The sequence below is a fragment of the Canis lupus genome, chromosome 12 (assembly GCF_011100685.1).
Source record: "Canis lupus familiaris isolate Mischka breed German Shepherd chromosome 12, alternate assembly UU_Cfam_GSD_1.0, whole genome shotgun sequence".
NCBI lineage: Eukaryota > Metazoa > Chordata > Mammalia > Carnivora > Canidae > Canis > Canis lupus.
The window spans coordinates 27,613,650-27,632,557 of NC_049233.1; the positions used below are offsets into that span (position 1 = coordinate 27,613,650).

At 35.0% G+C, this 18,908-nt stretch overlaps 1 protein-coding gene across 1 annotated transcript in view; it reads right to left on the bottom strand.

Moving 5' to 3' along the window:
• Nucleotides 1-18,908, bottom strand: part of EYS (eyes shut homolog) — a 1,532,152-nt gene that overhangs the window by 209,178 nt on the left and 1,304,066 nt on the right. Inside the window, exon 31 of the mRNA XM_038554428.1 lies at nucleotides 3,352-3,460. Coding sequence (XP_038410356.1) covers nucleotides 3,352-3,460 — 109 coding nt within the window. The remainder of the gene's footprint in view (nucleotides 1-3,351; nucleotides 3,461-18,908) is intronic.

The window sequence follows — 18,908 nt, forward strand, 5'->3', positions numbered from 1 at the left end:
CTAAAAAGTCCACAAAAAATTAAAACTAATAAATAAATTCAGTGAGGCTGCAGGAAACAAAATCTACATAAAAAAAATCAGTTGTGCTTCTACATGTTTCCAAAGAGCAACCTGGAAAGCAATTAAGAAAACAATCTCATTCACATAGAATCAGAGGGAATAAAATAATTAGGAGTAAACATAACTAAGGAGACGAATACACTGAGAACTATAAAACATTGCTGAAAGGGATGAAAGAAGATGCAAAAAAGTGGAAAAACTTCCTGTGTTCATGGATTGGAAGACTTAATGCTGTTAAAAGTTCATTCTACCTAAAGTGATCTACAGATATAATATAATGCAATCCCTATCAAATTTCCAAAGGCAGTTTTTGAATAGAAAAAAAAATCCTTAACAGAGGACCCCAAATAGCCAGAACAACATTGAGAAAGGAAAACAAACCTGGAAGCACGATACTTCCTGACTTCAAAGCATATTACTAAGCCACAGTAATCAAAAAACAGTATGGTTTTGGCATATAGACACATACATACAAACAGCAGAACAGAACCCAGAAATACACTTGTGTGTCTATGATCAAATGATCCTTGACAAGGTGCCACATCTACACGATGAGGAAAGTCATCGTCTCTTCAACAAATGGTTTTGGGAAAACTGGACACACACATGCAAAAAAGTTGAACCTTTACACCATACACAAAAATTCAACTCAAAACTAATTATAAAGACTTACACATCAGACTTGAAACTATACTACTTGAAGAAGAAAACTTAGAGTAAAAGCTTCATAACATTAGTTTTGGCAATGATTTCTTGGATACAGTACCAAAACCACAAGCAACAAAAGCAAAAAAAGACAAGTGGGGCTATGTCAAATTAAAAAATCTCCACTGCAAAGGTAACCATCAATGAAGGAAAAGGCAATCTACAGAATGAGAGAAACTATCCACAAACCATATATCTAACATGGGGTTAATATAAAAAATACAGAAGGAACTCCTATGCCTCAATAGCAAAAACAAATAAGCTGATTAAAAAGCTCATATTTTCAGGGTACCCATCATAAAAAAAAAAAGCAATAGCAAGTAAAAAGTGTTGACAAAGATGTGAAGAAACTGAAACCTTTGTGTACTGTTGTGGGAATGCACAATTGTGTGGTAACTATATGTGCAACAGTATGAAGATTCCTCAAAAAATTAAAAATGAAGGTATCTTATGATCCAGCAATTCCACTAATGAGTATTTATTGAAAAGAGCTGAAAACAGCTGAGTGAAGTAAGTCAGTCGGAGAAGGACAAACATTATATGTTCTCATTCATTTGGGGAATATAAATAATAGTGAAAGGGAATATAAGGGAAGGGAGAAGAAATGTGTGGGAAATATCAGAAAGGGAGACAGAACGTAAAGACTGCTAACTCTGGGAAATGAACTAGGGGTGGTAGAAGGGGAGGAGGGCGGGGGGTGGGAGTGAATGGGTGACGGGCACTGGGGGTTATTCTGTATGTTAGTAAATTGAACACCAATAAAAAATAAATTTAAAAAAATAAAAATAAAAGCTTAAAAGCTAAAAAAAAAAAGAGCTGAAAACAGGATCTTTTTTTTATATGTGTGTTTTTAAAAAAGTTTTTATTTAAATTCTAGTTAGCTGACATACAGTGTTATGTTAGTTTCAGGGGTACAACATAGTGATTCAACACTTCCGTGCAAACACCCGGTGCTCATCACAGGTGCCCTTCTTGATCCTCATCACCTATTTCACCCCATCTTCCCCTCCCTTCTGGTAACCATCAGTTTGTTCTCTGTAGCGAAGAGCCTGTTTTTTGGTTTGCCGCTCTCTTTTTTTCCCTTATGCCTGTTTGTTTGTAGCATACTGCATGTTATTCGTAAGAAAATATAGAGCTTTCAATATAAAGAATGGATGACCAGACAGAATGAAGATAAAATCACACTGACTGCTTTACATTGGATTTTTCACAAAACTATGAGTGTTTCATAGATTTTCCACCATTTGAATAGTCTGTGTTTTGAATCTAAAATTTGGCTAACTTGCACTCTAGCATGTCTTTTAAAAAAAACTAATGTACAGTTTATATATAGTATATTGATTCGGGTTTATGTATAATGATTCAACAATCTTATACATTACTCAGTGCTCATCACAGTAAGTGGCCCCTTAATCCCCTTCACCTATTTTACTCATCCTCTTATATGCCTCTCCTCTGGCAACATCCAGTTTGTTCTCTATATTTAAGACTGCTTTTTTTTTTTTTTTTTTTTGGTCTTTTTTCTTCAAACTAAAACCAATTTTATTCTTACCTTAACTATCCACTTGATAGTTTTCAATCTGCTGGAGCAGAAAATGAAGTACAATAAAGTGTATTATAAGGTAACAAAAAAAACGACATTGGGAATCAGAAAATCTGGGATCAAGTCTCTTTCTTTATCACTATGAAATTTTGGACATTTGATACTCAATTTCATCAGATACTACCTTGTAAAAGAGATATTCATTCTAACTTTAGAGGGTTCTTGGGAAGATCAGATGAGAGAAAAATATATGGCCACAATTTGGAAAATGTAATGTGCTTATGCAAATGTTAGCTATTCTTATGTGCTTCCTTAAGATGCTTGTATATACTCAATAAGAGAAAAAAACTACATAGAAAAAAAATGGAAATAAAATGAAATTTCCAATTCATTAAGGCTTTACACACTGCCAGCTCTAATGTGCACCAAAATTAGCACTTTGGAGCTCTAATTATACAGATTAACTCTCCATGATGATCAAATGAACCAGGAATTCTTTATCTTAAATATATTTGTGTAAAGTCACACTAAGAAGCATGTAACCAACCACATCATTAAAATTAAAAGAATTCAGCAAATTGCCTGGTCTCTAGAGGGATAAACATCCTCTCTTCTTTCAATTTTCTTCATTCAACGTTTCTAAGAAAAATTCCCTGAGAAGGAACTTTTTAATAGCACAGTATAAGCACTGCCATAGCCCATAAAAATGTAAGTTTTTAAGCACTGCTTTGTATCTTGCTAATCTTTCTAAATTTCTGTGCTGTTTTTCTTAATCAAGCATAATATGTTATATGCAAAGTGTGAGAGGAAAATTAATTTCTTGTAAAATTTAATAAAACTTTGATAGCGACAGGGAGTATTAAACATATTTAATTGTACCTAAGTGTCAGGAATGATTATTCTGGTATTTTGTTGAGAGTTTTTACAAGGAATCTGTTCAATAAAGAAATATGATAGGTGTTTAGTAACTTAAAAAGAAATATTTACTTCAGATATTGAGGGCACACTTTGTCACGTTTGGAACTGGGTATTTGCTTAACTACCTGAGAGACATAGGATATCTCTGTGTCTTCCTTCTGTATTGGAGGTTTTCCGTCTGCAGTCATTTCAATCATGCAAGCAATCCGAGGGCTGCCAACAGGGATTGTGTAGCTAGAAATAAAACAGAAGAGGCCATTATTCTATGTATAACTGGCAAGAACAGTGTTACTTTGCACATGGATGGTAAGTACTTCTTCAACGAGAGGTACTTTCTGGATCATAATAATCCTGAAATATGGCCCCAACCAAGTGTGAACATTTTAGGATAGATAAATGATATATTTCTTTTCTAACACTGAAATTCTATTTTCCTTCTTTCTTTCTGTCTCTAAATCAGGACTTGAAATGCTTTCAGAAAGTTAAACCCCCACAAAACAGAAAGAGCTTTTCTGTATATGTAGGTAATAATACATTTTAAGTGCTAACTGTGGTCGACATATGGTCTCACTCATGTAGGAGACTGCTGGACAAGAAACAGCAATGTTAAATGATGCTAAACTGCCTAGGTAGAAATTTTCCCTCCCTGGCCTACAGGGGAAATAGAAATGGAATAAGAAATGAAAGGCTGCATACCCCTGAGCAGTGAGATTACACTGTGATATAGTTATCAGAACTCAGAAAGCATGCTGCTAATGTACTAGCTAGTACTGCATCTCAGAGATAAAGAAAAGTGTAAGGTTAAGGGAATTTGTAGAATGAATAGCAGAAATGACCAATACACAATTGAAAATTTATCACAGTTTACAGAGTGATGCCATCAGATGAAAAGGGATACATACTAAGGTACTTGGCATAAAATTAAATAGAATTTTAAAAGACAACTCAAATGAGATTACCCTATCACTTGTCGTATGCAATAATAGTAACTTGTATTGTTATGAAGTCTATTCCATAGAGATATTAGGCACACATTTACTAATATTAACAGTGGCTCTCTCTGCACTCTGAAAGTATTAATGATTTTAATGTTTTCACTTATTTATATTTTCTACATTTTGGTTAATGAACACGCCAACTTTTTATTTTTAATTTTGATCAACTCCCCCAGTTTGTGCATGACTGAGAGCTTTCCCAGGATGCAAGATTTCTCAGGGCTAAAACCAGGTAAGTGCCTAGCAACCCAGGATCAGTTGGTAATCCTACTTTTAAAAGAAAAAGTGAGTCTTATTAAAAATCATTGGTTAAATCATTTATCAGTATTTTTTTAAATTAACTTTGGAGTCTCAGTTTAATGGAAAATACAAATCAGGACTTTTTTCTTTCCTTCCTTGCTCCAGAAGGGACAGCTGTTGTGCTGGTTTCCTCTTCCTCCTTACCTAGAATACAAATCTGATATGGTCCTTTTAATACATCATTCCACTACTTTTTTTGGCCTCTGCTCTAGTTTACCAAGGTCACTTCTAATTTCGATCAGATCACTGTTGAAAATTCTTCCATTCTAGGAATAACCTCTACAGCGTTCCACTTGTGCGAATTATGTATTGTAGAGATATACGAGGCACATATGTCATTATAGTTGATACGGGCAGGTAGACCTGTACAGATGCTTTATAATGCAGATGTGGGAAATACTTCTCAGGGAACGCACATGTCCTTATTAAGAAATAGTTAGATCTCTTTTGGTTTGTTTCATTCAGTGCTTGTTAAAATCTAACCATATACTGCAAAAGTATATGGTTTTTATAGAAGGAAGCCACTCTATCTGCTTTCTATTACCCCCTTCATATCTTCCCCTGACCCTTTCATCAAATGGTAGATTCTATTGTCTGCTTGATCTATGCACTATTTTGGAAATGTTTACTCTAATTCTACCAGAGATTTTCTATATGTAGATTCTTATCGTGTTCATTTTTATAATGTTTCATATTTGTTTATAGACTAAATTGTGTGATAAGAAATGAAAAAATGCTGTATAAACAAATTAGACATTATGCTACATAAATCATTTGAGGAAAGATCTAAGTACATATCCCTTATGCCTCTCAAGTATTGCTGAGGCCAGCCAAGTCTAATGATTTAAAGACTTAAGGATCATATTTTGAGATAATCCATTGACTGGCTGAGTGATCTTAGGCAAACCACTTAACCTTTCATCCCTAAAGTGTGATTATCCACAGAAGGGAGATAATCATTCTTGGCTCATAAATGGTTAGTGAGAATCACATTATTTAATGTACATAAATCATTCAGTGCTAATATTAAAATCCAAAGTTAAAGCAATTATTTGCTGACTAGACAGGGATCTCTAAAGAGATTTTTATGAAAATAAATTACACAGTCAAGTTGAAGTGTTCATCTACTTCTGCTAATATTGCTTGTAATGGGATTACAATCAAATACTCGGGTAGCATTGTTTTAAAAACTAAAATCTGACAAAACAGACATTGTTTTCCCCCAATGTCCTTAACATTCTTGTTTTTAATGTTTATAGTCTTTAGATATGCTAAACAATTTGGGAGAAACCTCTGACTTGGAAAAGACAATATACTTTTAAACTTTTAGAAGATAGTGCTCAAACTGCAAGTTCAAGATATCCATAACAATGAGAGAGGTTGCAAAAATGTAAACAATGGAGAGTGGATTGTTCAATCAAGTACTTTTATATAATTGAATGCTATCCAGCTCTTATACTGGAGTTGTAGAATACTAGCTAATGGCATGGAATAATATTTGTATAGAATAGAAAAAGTGATAAAGACAATTTGAGTGATATGACATTTTTATAAAAAATATGCGTTGAGATAATACCAGATCTACTTCCACTAATATTAACAGTGGCTATCTCTGCATGCTGAGAATAAAGATGACTTTTAATTTGTCTCTTTTGCTTATTTGTATTTTCCATATTTTGGATACAAAACATACAATAATTTTAAATTTCACCTCATAAAAGAAATACTCAATTTTATAAAAATTTATAAACATTCAGTTTTTATTTACAAAAAGGCAAAAATAATTTAGTGACTTTTCTGTTTTCCTAGATTCCATGCTTTAATTTCCAGGTAGACTATCTTCTTGCTAGGTATGCTGACCTTTGAACAACACAGGGGTTAGGGATAATCTCCCCCCTTGCCCCCTCCCCTTGCCCGGGAGTTGAAAAGCCACATACGACTTTTGAAACTTAACTAATAGCCTTCTGTTGACTAGAAGTCTTATTGATAACATATATAATCAATTAATATGTATTTTATGTTATATGTATTACAAATTATATTCTTACAATAAACTAAGCTAAAGAAAAGAAAATGTTATCAAGAAAATCATAATGAAGGGAAAATAATATTTATAGTACTTTACTGTATTTATCAAAAAATATCTGCATAGAAGTGGACTGACACAATTGAAACCCATGTTGTGGGATCCCTGGGTGGCTCAGCAATTTAGCGCCTGCCTTCGGCCCAGGGCATGATCCTGGAGTTCTGGGATCGAGTCCCACCCACATCAGGCTCCCTGCATGGAGCCTGCTTCTCCCTTTGCCTATGTCTCTGCCTCTCTCTTTCTCTGTGTCTCTCATGAATAAATAAATAAAATCTTTAAAAAAAAAAAGATTTTAGAAACTCATGTTGTTCAAGGCTCAATTGCATTGCTTTTTGATAGCCTCTGAAATTTCTTGTTCTGGAACTTATATTAGATATCTTTTGGAAGCCTATTAAACTGTTCTCTAAATTTCTTACTCTTGCTTTCACTTTTTAGAATATTTTCTTGATTTCTCTGTCCTGTATTCTTCCTATGCACTGATTTTTTCTTCAGCAGTCTCCAGGATCATTTAAATTGTCTACTGAGTTTTAATTTCAATGAAAAAAATCTTTTATTCCCAAGATCTTGAATATTTTTCATAATTTTTGTTTAATATATGTCTATTTTTCTTTTATAATTTCTTTTTTAGAAAAGGTTTATTTATTTATTTGAGAAAGGGAGAGACAGAGAGACAGGAAGAGAGCATGTGCACGGGGGCGGAGGTGCAGGGTTGGGGGGAGAAGCAGGCTTCCCACTAAGCAGGGAGCCAGATGTGGGGCTCCATCTCAGGACCCCAGGATCATGAGCTGAGCTGAAGGCAGACGTTTAACCAACTGAGCCACCCATGCGCCCCTCTTTTATAATTTATCCTTTAAAATGAGTCATTCCTTCACTAGTGCTTTCTAGCATCCCAGAAATACTTATTTTAAACTTTTTGTCAGACTTTTCCATAAAAAGGATTTTATGTAGAGTGATTCATTCCACTTGCTGATTTGTTTGGTTCCCTTCTCAGTGTTGCCGTGTGCTCAGATATTGTGCTGTGCAGGCTCACTTTCAGTGAGAAGTATTCTTATTTCCCTCTCTTTCCCCACTTCCATTCTCCTTATTGTACCTTTCTGCTGTACCCCAGTATACTTGCATAATAAGAGCTCTACCTGATTTTCTGAACATCTAAACCTGAATCTTGGATAATGTGTATCTGGTAGTTTTGTCCTTTGGTGATATTGAAGATATTCATAGGTTTATTCAGGGCTAAAAAGATTGCTTGGTACAGTTCTGCTCATGATGCTTTGGTTGCACTCTGTTTTCTTCCTAGCTGGCAGTTTGCTGAAAATCAGAATCCCAGATGACAGTCTCTCTTTTTCTTTGTGTGCAGATAGATGGATAGATGGATGGATAGATGGATACACAGACAGACATAGATAGCACATGTATGCTTGAATGAGTAGTTTTAGTTTCCTTATAGGAGCTGAGCTTCTCTGTTTTTAGACCTAGATCTTGGCAGGCCTGCAGTATTAGCTCTTGCTGCTTTGCATTTTTGTCTGTTTCTTGTTGGGGGTGGGGGGTGTTATCTTGGTTTTGAACTTGCCTTCATATTTTCAGTGTGTATTTTAGAATTTTCTACATTGCCGCTATGTGTTTGACACTAAGGAGGAGCATCAAAGTATGAAGTTAGAGTCATCTTGACTAGAAGTCTTGCTATTTTTTTTTCTTTTTTTTTTACAATAGGGAAAGACAACAATAAAGATCAAATTGAGTCCTTACTTTTGAAGGGCCATGTACATAGAAAGTTACCTTTAATCTGTAAGGGGCAGAATGATGAAAAAATAAACAAGCCATTTGGGGTTCCTTTATAATTTTGCAGGTTTTAAATTTGAAGGGAATAATTTCTTTAGCTTTGTCCATTTCCCGGTTGTGTGTGTGTGTGTGTGTGTGTGCGCTAAAGGCATTTCAATTCATCTGTCTCACAATTTTTTTTCAATGGCATATTCCAAAAGCACATAACTAAAGTGGTTTGTTTTGTTTCCAGAGAGAAACAGAAGTATGGATTTTTTCCTTCTCTGAGGTACCTATATTTGATTTATCAAATCTGGGAGTTATATGAGTCACTGGCATTACACCATAATGAAATTAAATGCTTTAAAAGGCCCTTGTAGTGCTATGCTGAAGGCTCACAAAACATAGTTCATGCATAATTGCAGTAGCTATGGAAATCTGAAGCCATGATATAAAAGTAACACAACTGAACAGCACCAGCTGCTTCTAGGGAATATTGCTAAATTGATGGAATACTGAATGCTTCCATAGGGGCAAAATATGTTCTTCTCTCTTATCACAGAGTTTGGCTATGAACTAGCAATGATGCTAGCTTGTCTATTTTAAATTTTGGACATGATTAGCTTTGCAGGTAAGTTTATTTTTCTACCTAAGTAGAATTTTAAAATGAATGTAAAAACAAGCCCTCTATATGGATAACTTGTAATATAGATAGAAGTTAAATGAATCTCCAAATTAATAACTATTCTGACCAATAATAACCAACCTTAATGTTTACCAAATATAAGTATTGCTCTGAGGTGAATGGATAGCATTTCCATTAAGCTCTGGCTTGGAACTTCCTTTAAAAGAATCTTTCAGGGGATGCCTGGGTGGCTCAAGTGGTTGGGTGGCTGCCTTGGCTCAGGTCGTGATCCTGGGCTCTGGAATTGAGTCCTGCATTGGGCTCCTGTAAGGAGCTGCTTCTCCCTCTGCCTATGTCTCTGCCTTTCTCTGTCTCTCATAAATAAATAAATACGTCTTAAAAAAAAAAAAAGAATCTTTCAGGATAGACGTAGGACCGAGAGAGAGGTTAACCTTAATTGTTAGCAGCTATGATTTCCATATGCAGCCCAAAGTTTTAGTTGAGTCCTGCCAGTTAGCTCTGCATATGAATAGCTGAGATGGGAGACTCATATCAGCAGATGGCAGTAAAGGTACATGGCAGAGATGGAGGCACTGAAAGGCATCTGGTCCCCACAGATAGGATCTAATTGATAGTGTGATTGTTTTAGCTCCCTGTTTGCAACAGGAAAACATGGGAAAATATATTTAAAAGATTGTACATCAGGCAGTATGGATGAAACTGTCCAGAGACATCCAGCTTTCCTTACCAGTTCATGTATCTAATGTGATTGTCATGGCTGTGTGAGCAAATTTAAGAAGATGTTGTTTGAGAGTGTGATGGTTTCGTACAGCCCTATCAACACAGCCACCCTGTTTGAGGCTGTCAGTGTGACTCAGCATAATCTATATGTTAAAATAGCATAAAAAAGATCAGGCACAAAAATCACTGTTAGGCCCTTTGCTGAACAAGAGCAATGCAAACACGCCCAAAGCATCTTGAGCCATCTCTTTTTATTTAGAGTGCCAAAGAGTTGGCCCGGCTGGCCATGCAAACAGCTTGAATAAGGAATGCTGCATGACCTCTGATAGGTGATTGTCAATGAGGGTTTCCTGTCTCTAAATGATTGTCATGAGATGGTCATTGGCTTCAGGTTATTTTATTTAACCTTTCCTCTGACAGATAGCCCAAATATCCTTAATAATAAATTACTGAGAAAACCAAGCCATTATCCTGTGAGGCACTGATATTAAAGAGTCTGCAATGATGCCCGAGGACCACTGAAGCAGGAACTTCATTTACACCCTTGATTAACCAGAGCAGTTGTCAAGGGAACACCCAAACAGCTGTCATGAGATATCACAGATATTCCAAAAACTGTGATTTTACTTCTGACTACACTATCCAATTCATGTGCAATGGGACCTACAGATTTCATGGTCTCCCGGTAGCATCTGTAATAGTATGTCCTTGTTTTTTTTTTTTTTTTTTTTTTTACCCATTAAAAACATTTGCATAACGACTATTACAATTATACAAATTGAAATTTGCATCCGGATGTATTGTTTTTTGACCTGACATCTGGCTTTAACCTATCTGAATGTGATGATAAGACGCTTTCGTGGTGTGCTAGAGAAGGCTAGCACTGACTCATAAGAGCTGGTTTTGTACATTTCTTCTCAATTCTGCATCTGTGAATTCATGTTGGTAGCTTGAAATTGGCTGTGGTGGGAGTATTTACATCTGGCAATTGGCAAAAACTATAAATCAATCAACCCTCACCCTCATCTTACCCTTTTTCTCTCAAAGATCTGGTTGCAAAACACCAGCACACCACTGAGTTTCTTGAATATTTCTTAGTAGGATTTAAACATCCACTTAGAACAAGGGCATTAAGTTGCAAAGCTTAGCTTCACTGTTGGCATTTAATTTGGAATTTCAGTAGGAAATCTGCTTTATTCATACTTTATTAGTTCACAGCTTTAAGTTGGATCAATTTACTCTGATGATAAATGGGGGTGTCAAGAATATTACCCCTAAAACCTACACTACATATGCAGTTTACAAATACCAGTAGTATTTAGTTTTATCCTTCAAGTTTAATACTTACTGGCTCAATTCATTTGTTTTTAGCAATCTTGGGGTATATTTGTATCCAGGCCACTGAGTAAATAATCAAAACTCAGGAGTTGAAAATATTGATTCCTGATCTTTTCCTCTTCAACATCTAATATATCATACACACATAATTTGAGACACTAAAGTTTCCCAAGTTGAAACAGGATTTGAAAAAAATCAGTCTGATAATAGATCATTTTACCAAATTTGAACAAAAAGCAAATGTGATGAAATGGGCATGTGGAGAGATTTACCTCTGTTAAGTTATAAGTGAAGTTAAAGACAAGTTTTCCTCAGGAGAAAGCCATGTGAGTTCCTGTAATTTTTTTAGATGTATTACAGTGAGTGATGGCTGATTCTTTTAAAATTGCCTTATGTAAACAATAAACGTATAGTTTTCCTACTTCTGAATGCTATAGTTTTTGCATGATTATTATTATTTGTAGCATATGATTGATTTTCCTGGCTATTTTAACTGAAATTTATTTTAAAAAACAATATTTTAATGTTAAAATATTTATACTTATGTTTAATCCAATTAATAATTTTAGCTTTTATTAAAAATATGAAGAGAAAGTAGATTAACAGAGATGCAAAGGACTTAAATTCCAGAAGCACTCTCTGAGTCAATGTTGTAAATATCCTCATCACTCTAAGTGTAAAAAGGCTGTAGTGTGATCCAGTGAGCCGTGGCTCAGGATCAATACCTCTTTGGTTTCATATTTCTTTGTCAGCTAACCTACCATCTAAGTATCCCTTGTCTCAGTGTATTCAATTTTCTTTGGGCAAGTACATCTATTTCTCATTCCTATATACAACTTTTTCTTTATGGTTCCTAAGGATTTAATGTATGCCACTTCCCCCTCTACTTGTCCTTCTTAAATACTTTTGCTAAACATGGCTTCCCCATTGTTAAAATTACTGATATGGAGAGAAGAAAAGTCAAGTACAGTTCTTACCCCAAACAAACTTTCAATTTGGAGATAACCAGGCAAGTAAAATTTTAGAAATTCAACCAATATAAAAATAGATAGAATCAATGAAAAATGTAATCTACGCTTAATGCTTGGAAGAAGCATTACCAGCCTTCCTTAATTTTGGGTCTATTTTTTATTAATAGCTCCCATGAAAGCACTCCTAATTTAAAGACTGAGAAAAATTTAATGAATAAATGATCATGATGATGAAAAAATGCTTTGTTTTTTGCCCTTACAGTAGAGACAACATACTTCTTTTGGAAAATTTCCAGAAGATGATATGTGAAACACTCTAAGTAGACCAAAATCCAGATCATTTCATGTGTAAAGTGAAAGTGCTGATAGTCAGAGATGGTTTAAAAGTTTTACACTGCTTGATACAAATAGAAAACTAAATTACTGTAGGCCTATAGGCCCAAAATGACAAAGAAATTTAATAAGCTCTAAATCTATGATCTGAATTAATTTTCTTTATGTAATCTTGATCCAAAATGATGTAAGGTAGAAGGGCCTGGATGGCTCAGTTGCTTAAGCAGCTGCTTTTGGCTCAGGTTATAATCCCAGAGTCCTGTGGGATTGAGTCCCTCGTTGGGCTCCCTGCTCAGCAGAGAGCCTGTTTCTCTCTCATCCTCTGCCTCTCCTCCTTGATTGTGCTCTCTCTCTCTCTCACATAAATAAAATAAAATAAAAAACAAAATGATTTAAAGTTATTTTTAAACCCTAACGTCCTATTTCATCTTAAAATGTACATTTGTTCATACTAAAATTTCCTCATTATTCTATTACAGGACTCCATCTAAGGTAGTTTTTAATATAAAGTGAAATAGTGAGAAAAAGAAGAAAAAGGGAACATCTGTATAGGGAAATAAAGCATAAAAGAAATTAGTGTTCAGGAAAATTATCTTGAATACAACTTAGAATGAATCCATCCAATAGACAAATGAATGAATCTCTAGTATGTAAGAAACTGGAAGGTGGTAGGGAAGTAGAGGGAGATAAAGTAGTTGTCTTCCAAAGGTTTTCATTGAGGGTAGAGAGGAACAACAATGTCCTTCTCTGAGAGGTCAATTTTCACTGAACCAGAGGAATCAGGGCCAGCGAACCAGTATTGGCAGTGTAGGTTAGTGTTAATGAGAGCTGACAGATTTGTGCTACGTCTTCAAGGCTCACTCAAACTCAGCAAGTAATGTGGGAAGGTTTCTTTTTTTACACAGAGATACAAACTGGGACCTTCTGATTGCCAGGTTCATGAGGAAAAATGAAAGTAAGGAATTCAAAGAGTGCCTAGCTTTGTTGATTACAGGAAACAAACAAAAAGGGGAATATATATTTTTTCTTGTCTTTAGCTTTTTTCCTTTTCTTTATTGAGCCCCAGTCCAGCACCTGGTGCTTTCAGGATGCTTTGTATTATCCTCTTGTCTATTCTAAGCAACACTTCACCAATGAGGGCACACTGGAATATAGCATTTCAATGTGATAGAAAGCTTCATGGGGTATACATTGTTATTATTAGCAATGGCTTCTTATATTGGAGTATAAGGAAGTAATTTGCTTTATTTAATAAACATTTATGTAGCATTTATTATGGACCAAACATTTTCTTTATTCCAAGTACTTTACTATTACATTCTTTTTTTAAAAAAAGTAAGCTCTGTGCAGCCCCGGTGGCTCAGCGGTTTAGCGCTGCCTTCAGCCTGCCGCGTGATCCTGGAGACCTGGGATCGAGTCCCACGTCGGGCTCCCTGCACCTGCATGGAGCCTGCTTCTCCCTCTGCCTGTGTCTCTGCCTCTGTGTGTGTGTGTGTGTGTGTGTGTGTGTGTCTCATGAATAAATTAATAAAAATCTTTAAAATAAAATAAAAAGTAAGCTCTGTGTCCAATATGGGGCTTGAACTCATGACCCCAAGATCTAGAGTCACATGCTTTCCCGACTAAGCAGGCTAGGTGCCCCTCCTCAAGTACTTTAAAATATTGAACATCATACTCCCCATGAGCTAAGCAAACATTATTTTTCCATTTAAAGATTAGGAAATTGAGTACCTGAGGGGTTAACTATTTGAAGTCACACAGTCTCTAAGTGATAGAACTGGAGGCAGAGATTACAGTGAAATAAAGAAAAACCAAACAAAGCCTGCAGTGGCCCAAAGATAGAAGAGGCAAGGAATAAATTTTCCCTCAAGTCCTTGTTGGGTCTACTGATACCATGACTTCATAGTTCTGGACCCTACAACTATGAGAAAATAAATTTCTATTGTTTTAAGCCACTGAGTTTATGGCAATTTGGTTACAGCACCTACCATAAGCACATACAGAACAGATCATTTAAAATAAGAGGCAAGGATTTGAATATTAGCAGTGTTCAATTATTAAAATGGAATTCAAACATAAATGAGATTAGAAAGTTTATAAGTTGAATTATAAGTGGACACCTTATTAAGATATCCAGATAACCTAATGATTGGTTAACAAATATATCAGTTGTGAAGTAGTTATGAAAAAGATCAGAAAACAATAGTATATCTCTTGTTTTTAACATTTTCACAGTGTAGTTTAATTTGACAGGAAACACTGATATAATCAACATACATCTATTACAGACATCTAAACCTAGTACCTGCATTTACTCTAATTCAAATAGATTAATAAAAACATTCTAACAGACCTCTGTAAAGTGCAAAGGAGATTCTGCTCACTAATTCACTAAACACTAAGGGTGAGCACAGTCATAGTAGTAACTGGAAAAGAAATGGTAAAAAATATTCAGCAATTTCCATTTCTTTACTTGTTTGGTATGTTGAATTTTTTTTTTAAGATTTTATTTATTTATTTGAGAGAGAGAGTGAGGGAATGAGAGAGTAAGCATGTGTGCATAAGCAGGGGAGGGGCAGAAAGAGATAGAAGCATATTTCCTGCTGAGCATGGAGCCCTATGTGGTCTCAATGAAGGCTCATTGGGGGCTAGATGAGGGCTTAATGGGGGCTTGATAGCGGCTCGATCTTAGCACTCTGGGATCATAACCTGAGCTGAAGGCAGACACTTAACCAACTGAGCCACCCAGGCACCCGGTACTCTGAAATCTAAAAACATTTTCCCTGGATTGTTTTTTATTACCTTTTTCAGGGAGGGATTATTTGCTATTCAAAGGTTTTTAAAAATCAATTGTAGATGTTTTTTTGACAATCAATGTAGCAAACATTTCCATAGTGGCTTACTCTAGCCTTCAATCAGCTGAGAATCTAGTGTCCTATTCTTGGAAAAGTAATACAAATTTTAAAATTGTAAGTTCCTTAGGCCAAAGAAAGGTCTCAATGGTTGTACTAGATGGATGGAGAAAGCTTGCCTTTGTCTTCAAAGACTCTCCCAGGAAGCCAAGCATTATGTCACCTCAGAAGAACTTCTATGTTACATTGTGAAATGTAAAGGGAAGAACAAAGTGTCTATAAATGAGGAAACCTCACCTTCCTTGTTAAAGGATCCTTAAGTATTCTCTCTACTCAAAAGTATTTTCTGAATTGTCAACAGTAGCCAGAGCCTAGAATCCCCTGAAGTGATAGTTTTCAAAGAAAATAAAGCATTAGATGTAATAGCTATATTAAAACACACAAATGATTGTTTCATTCTGAATGAATATTTAAGTAGAGGGTTATAAGGATCATGTTATTTTCCTTTTTTATCACTTAGGAGAAAAAAAAAATCCCCCTCTCCTTTTCTCTCTTCTCAGTCTTTTGGCAAAGCATTATAATACAACATAATTCCATGTACTTCTTAACAGCAGAATAAAATAATAAAGAAGAATTTCTCACATTCAGTTAATAGTCATATATCTATAAATGCCATCATGCAACAGGGTAAAACTCAGAATGGAGGAATCTTGGTGGTGGGAAAGACTTGAGCTGCATAGCCCATCTTCTACTTAAAGACACTTTTTAAAGGCTTTGTAAAGAATGAATTTCGACTTCTGTTTGAATATTCCATTGAAAGAGAGCTCATTATGTCACAAAACCATTTCTTTATTAACAGTTGGGCCACTGTATAAAAGCCATTCCTTGTGTGTGCTAGGTACCTTTTACTGAATATTTTCTTAAACCAGGTACTGGATTAAACACCATACATGGATTATCTCTCAAGGCAGTATTTCTCAGTCTGGGTTTGTTTTATAGTTTTGGTTCCATTTATCCCCAGGGAACATTTGGCAATGTCTTGAGAAATTTTGTCACAAACAGGGGGAGGAGGATGCCACTGACACTTAGTAGAAAGAGGTCAGCAATGCTGCCAAATATCTTATAATGCACAAGACAGTCCCTGACAACAAAGGATCCAGCCCCAAATTATCAACAATGCCCATCTTGAGAAACTCTGATTTAAAGTAAGAGCAAAGTGAATGTTCACTAGCTAAATAAATCATATGTTTTGTTATAAAAACAAGGGCCAAAGGAACATTTTTTCTACAATAAAGCACAATTTTCTAAAATGAAGGACTACAGATTATAACATTTTGTTATTTTTATACAATATATTCACGTGACTCAAAATTCAAAAGGTATGCCTGAGTATACAGTCCAAAGTCTTTCCCCTGCTCCACTCCTGGTCTACCCAAGTCCCGTCCATGGAGGAACTAGTGTTACCAATTTCTTGTTTACTTATCCAGAGGTCCTGTATGCATCTGTATGCATAGGCACACATGTGCACTCACATGCACACACACACACACACACATACACATACTCAGACACACAAGTGCTATGCACATTCTCTGCATTGTGTTCTTGTTACTTAATCTATCTTGGAGATAATTTGTCTTCTATCATGACACCAAGAGTTTCCACTTTTTTTTTTTTTAAGTGGTAGAGTATTTCATTGTATGGATTTCATTGTACTTTATGAAACCACCTTCTTTCCATGGATATGTAGGTTATTTCTATTTTTTTTCTGTTACAGACTTTGTTTACCTGTATGGGAAAGCCCTACAAGTAGACTTATCAAAGAAGAAAGTTTGTGTGTTTGTAATTTTTATTGGAATTTTTCCAAATTACCCGCCATTAAAGTTGTATCTGTCTCCATTTTGTAATTTTTCAAATTTGTTCTTACTGTTTCTTCCTCATAAAATACTTTCAAGGAATATATAAAAGGTGGGGACACCATATAGTATTTTGTGCCTATCATGTTCTTAGCAGTCAGGTATCCAGAATCTGGCCACAAGATATTTTTTTAAGCCTGTTTTTAATTGTGGCAAAACATGTGTACATAGTTTACCATTTTAACTATATTGAAGTGCAAAGTTCAGTGGCATTAAACTTATTTACCATGTGGTGCAATGGTCACCACTTTCTATTTCCAAAAATTTTCATCATTCCAAATGGGAACTCTGCACCCATTAAGCAATAATTCCCCATCCAGCTTTTCCCCAGTGACCTCAAATCTAATTTCTGTGTCTATGAATTTGTCTATTTTAGATATTTCATGTATGATATAATATTTGTTCTTTTGTGTCTGGTTTATTTCATCTCAGGGCAAAGTTTTTGAGGTTCATCTGTGTTGTAAAATGTACTAGAACTTCATTCCTTTTTTGAGGCTGAATCACATTCCATTGTATAGACATTTTGTTTATCTGTCTCTTCATGAGCACATATTTTCTTCTCAGCTTTTGGCCACTATGAACTATGCTGCTATAAATATTGGAATAGGAGAATCTCTTTAAGGCCCTGTTTTCAGTCCTTTTGAGTATGTAACTAGGGACAGAATTGCTAGGTCATATAGTGATATCACTTTTAACTGTTTAAGGAACCATCAAATCACTCTGTAATTACTGAACTATTGCACATTTCACATTTCATATCCGAACAGCAATGGTTCTAATTTTTTTCACACTCTTGCCAACACTCATTATTTTTCATTTTGAAAACAAAATTATAGCCATTATAGTAGGTATAAAGTGGCATCTCATTGTGGTTTTGATTTGCATTCCTCTAGTGACTAATGATCTTGAGCATCTCTTCATGTGCCTATTGACCATCTATCTGTCTTCTTTGGAGAACTGTCCCTTCAGGCCATTTGCCTGGTTTAAAATTGGGTTGTTTGTCTTTTTATTGTTTATTGTTCCTCCTCACACACTGAGTCAAAACCTTACTCAAATTAATTTTCACCAATTCATCATAAGCCTGCTTCCTTGAGAGAAGACAGATCCTTTTACTCTAATAGGAATACAGCCTTTAAATTTGGCTTCTTGCCCAATTCTGGCAAGACATATTTTACCTTTTCAGGAGGATCAAGATTAAGGTGAAAAGTAGAAAGAATATTATTTTCTAAAAGATTTCAGGTAAATAGTTTAAGGGATAATTTTACCTCTGAACTTGAGAGAGAATATTTGTAAATACATCCATAAGTAAGCAAGGATAACTCTAATAAAGAGGTTAATTATTATCTAAAGTGGGTCAGAAATTCTTTTGCAGATATTTTTAAACAATTTATTCAAACCCAGCAAAAAGCCTACATAAATTGTCAAAATTTCTTGTCTATTCAAATACACACTGAAAACATTTAGTAGGTTAATTTAATTACATTCATATTAGGTGTGACTAATAAGATAATGAACTAAATTTAATCACTGGAAAAATTAGAAATTGTAAGTTTTCTAGAACCCCCAAGATTATATTGATAATGTTTTATGTATGTAAATTCAATAGCTCAAAACTAACTTAGACACAAATGAGATCAGAATATGTATATATTAAATTGAATGGACTTACACTTTTAATATACACAGATAATCTAAATGCTTTGGTTTTAACAAATATTTAGCTATTGAGTGGCTGAGAAAAAAATCAGAAAGCAACAGTATCTTTCCTCT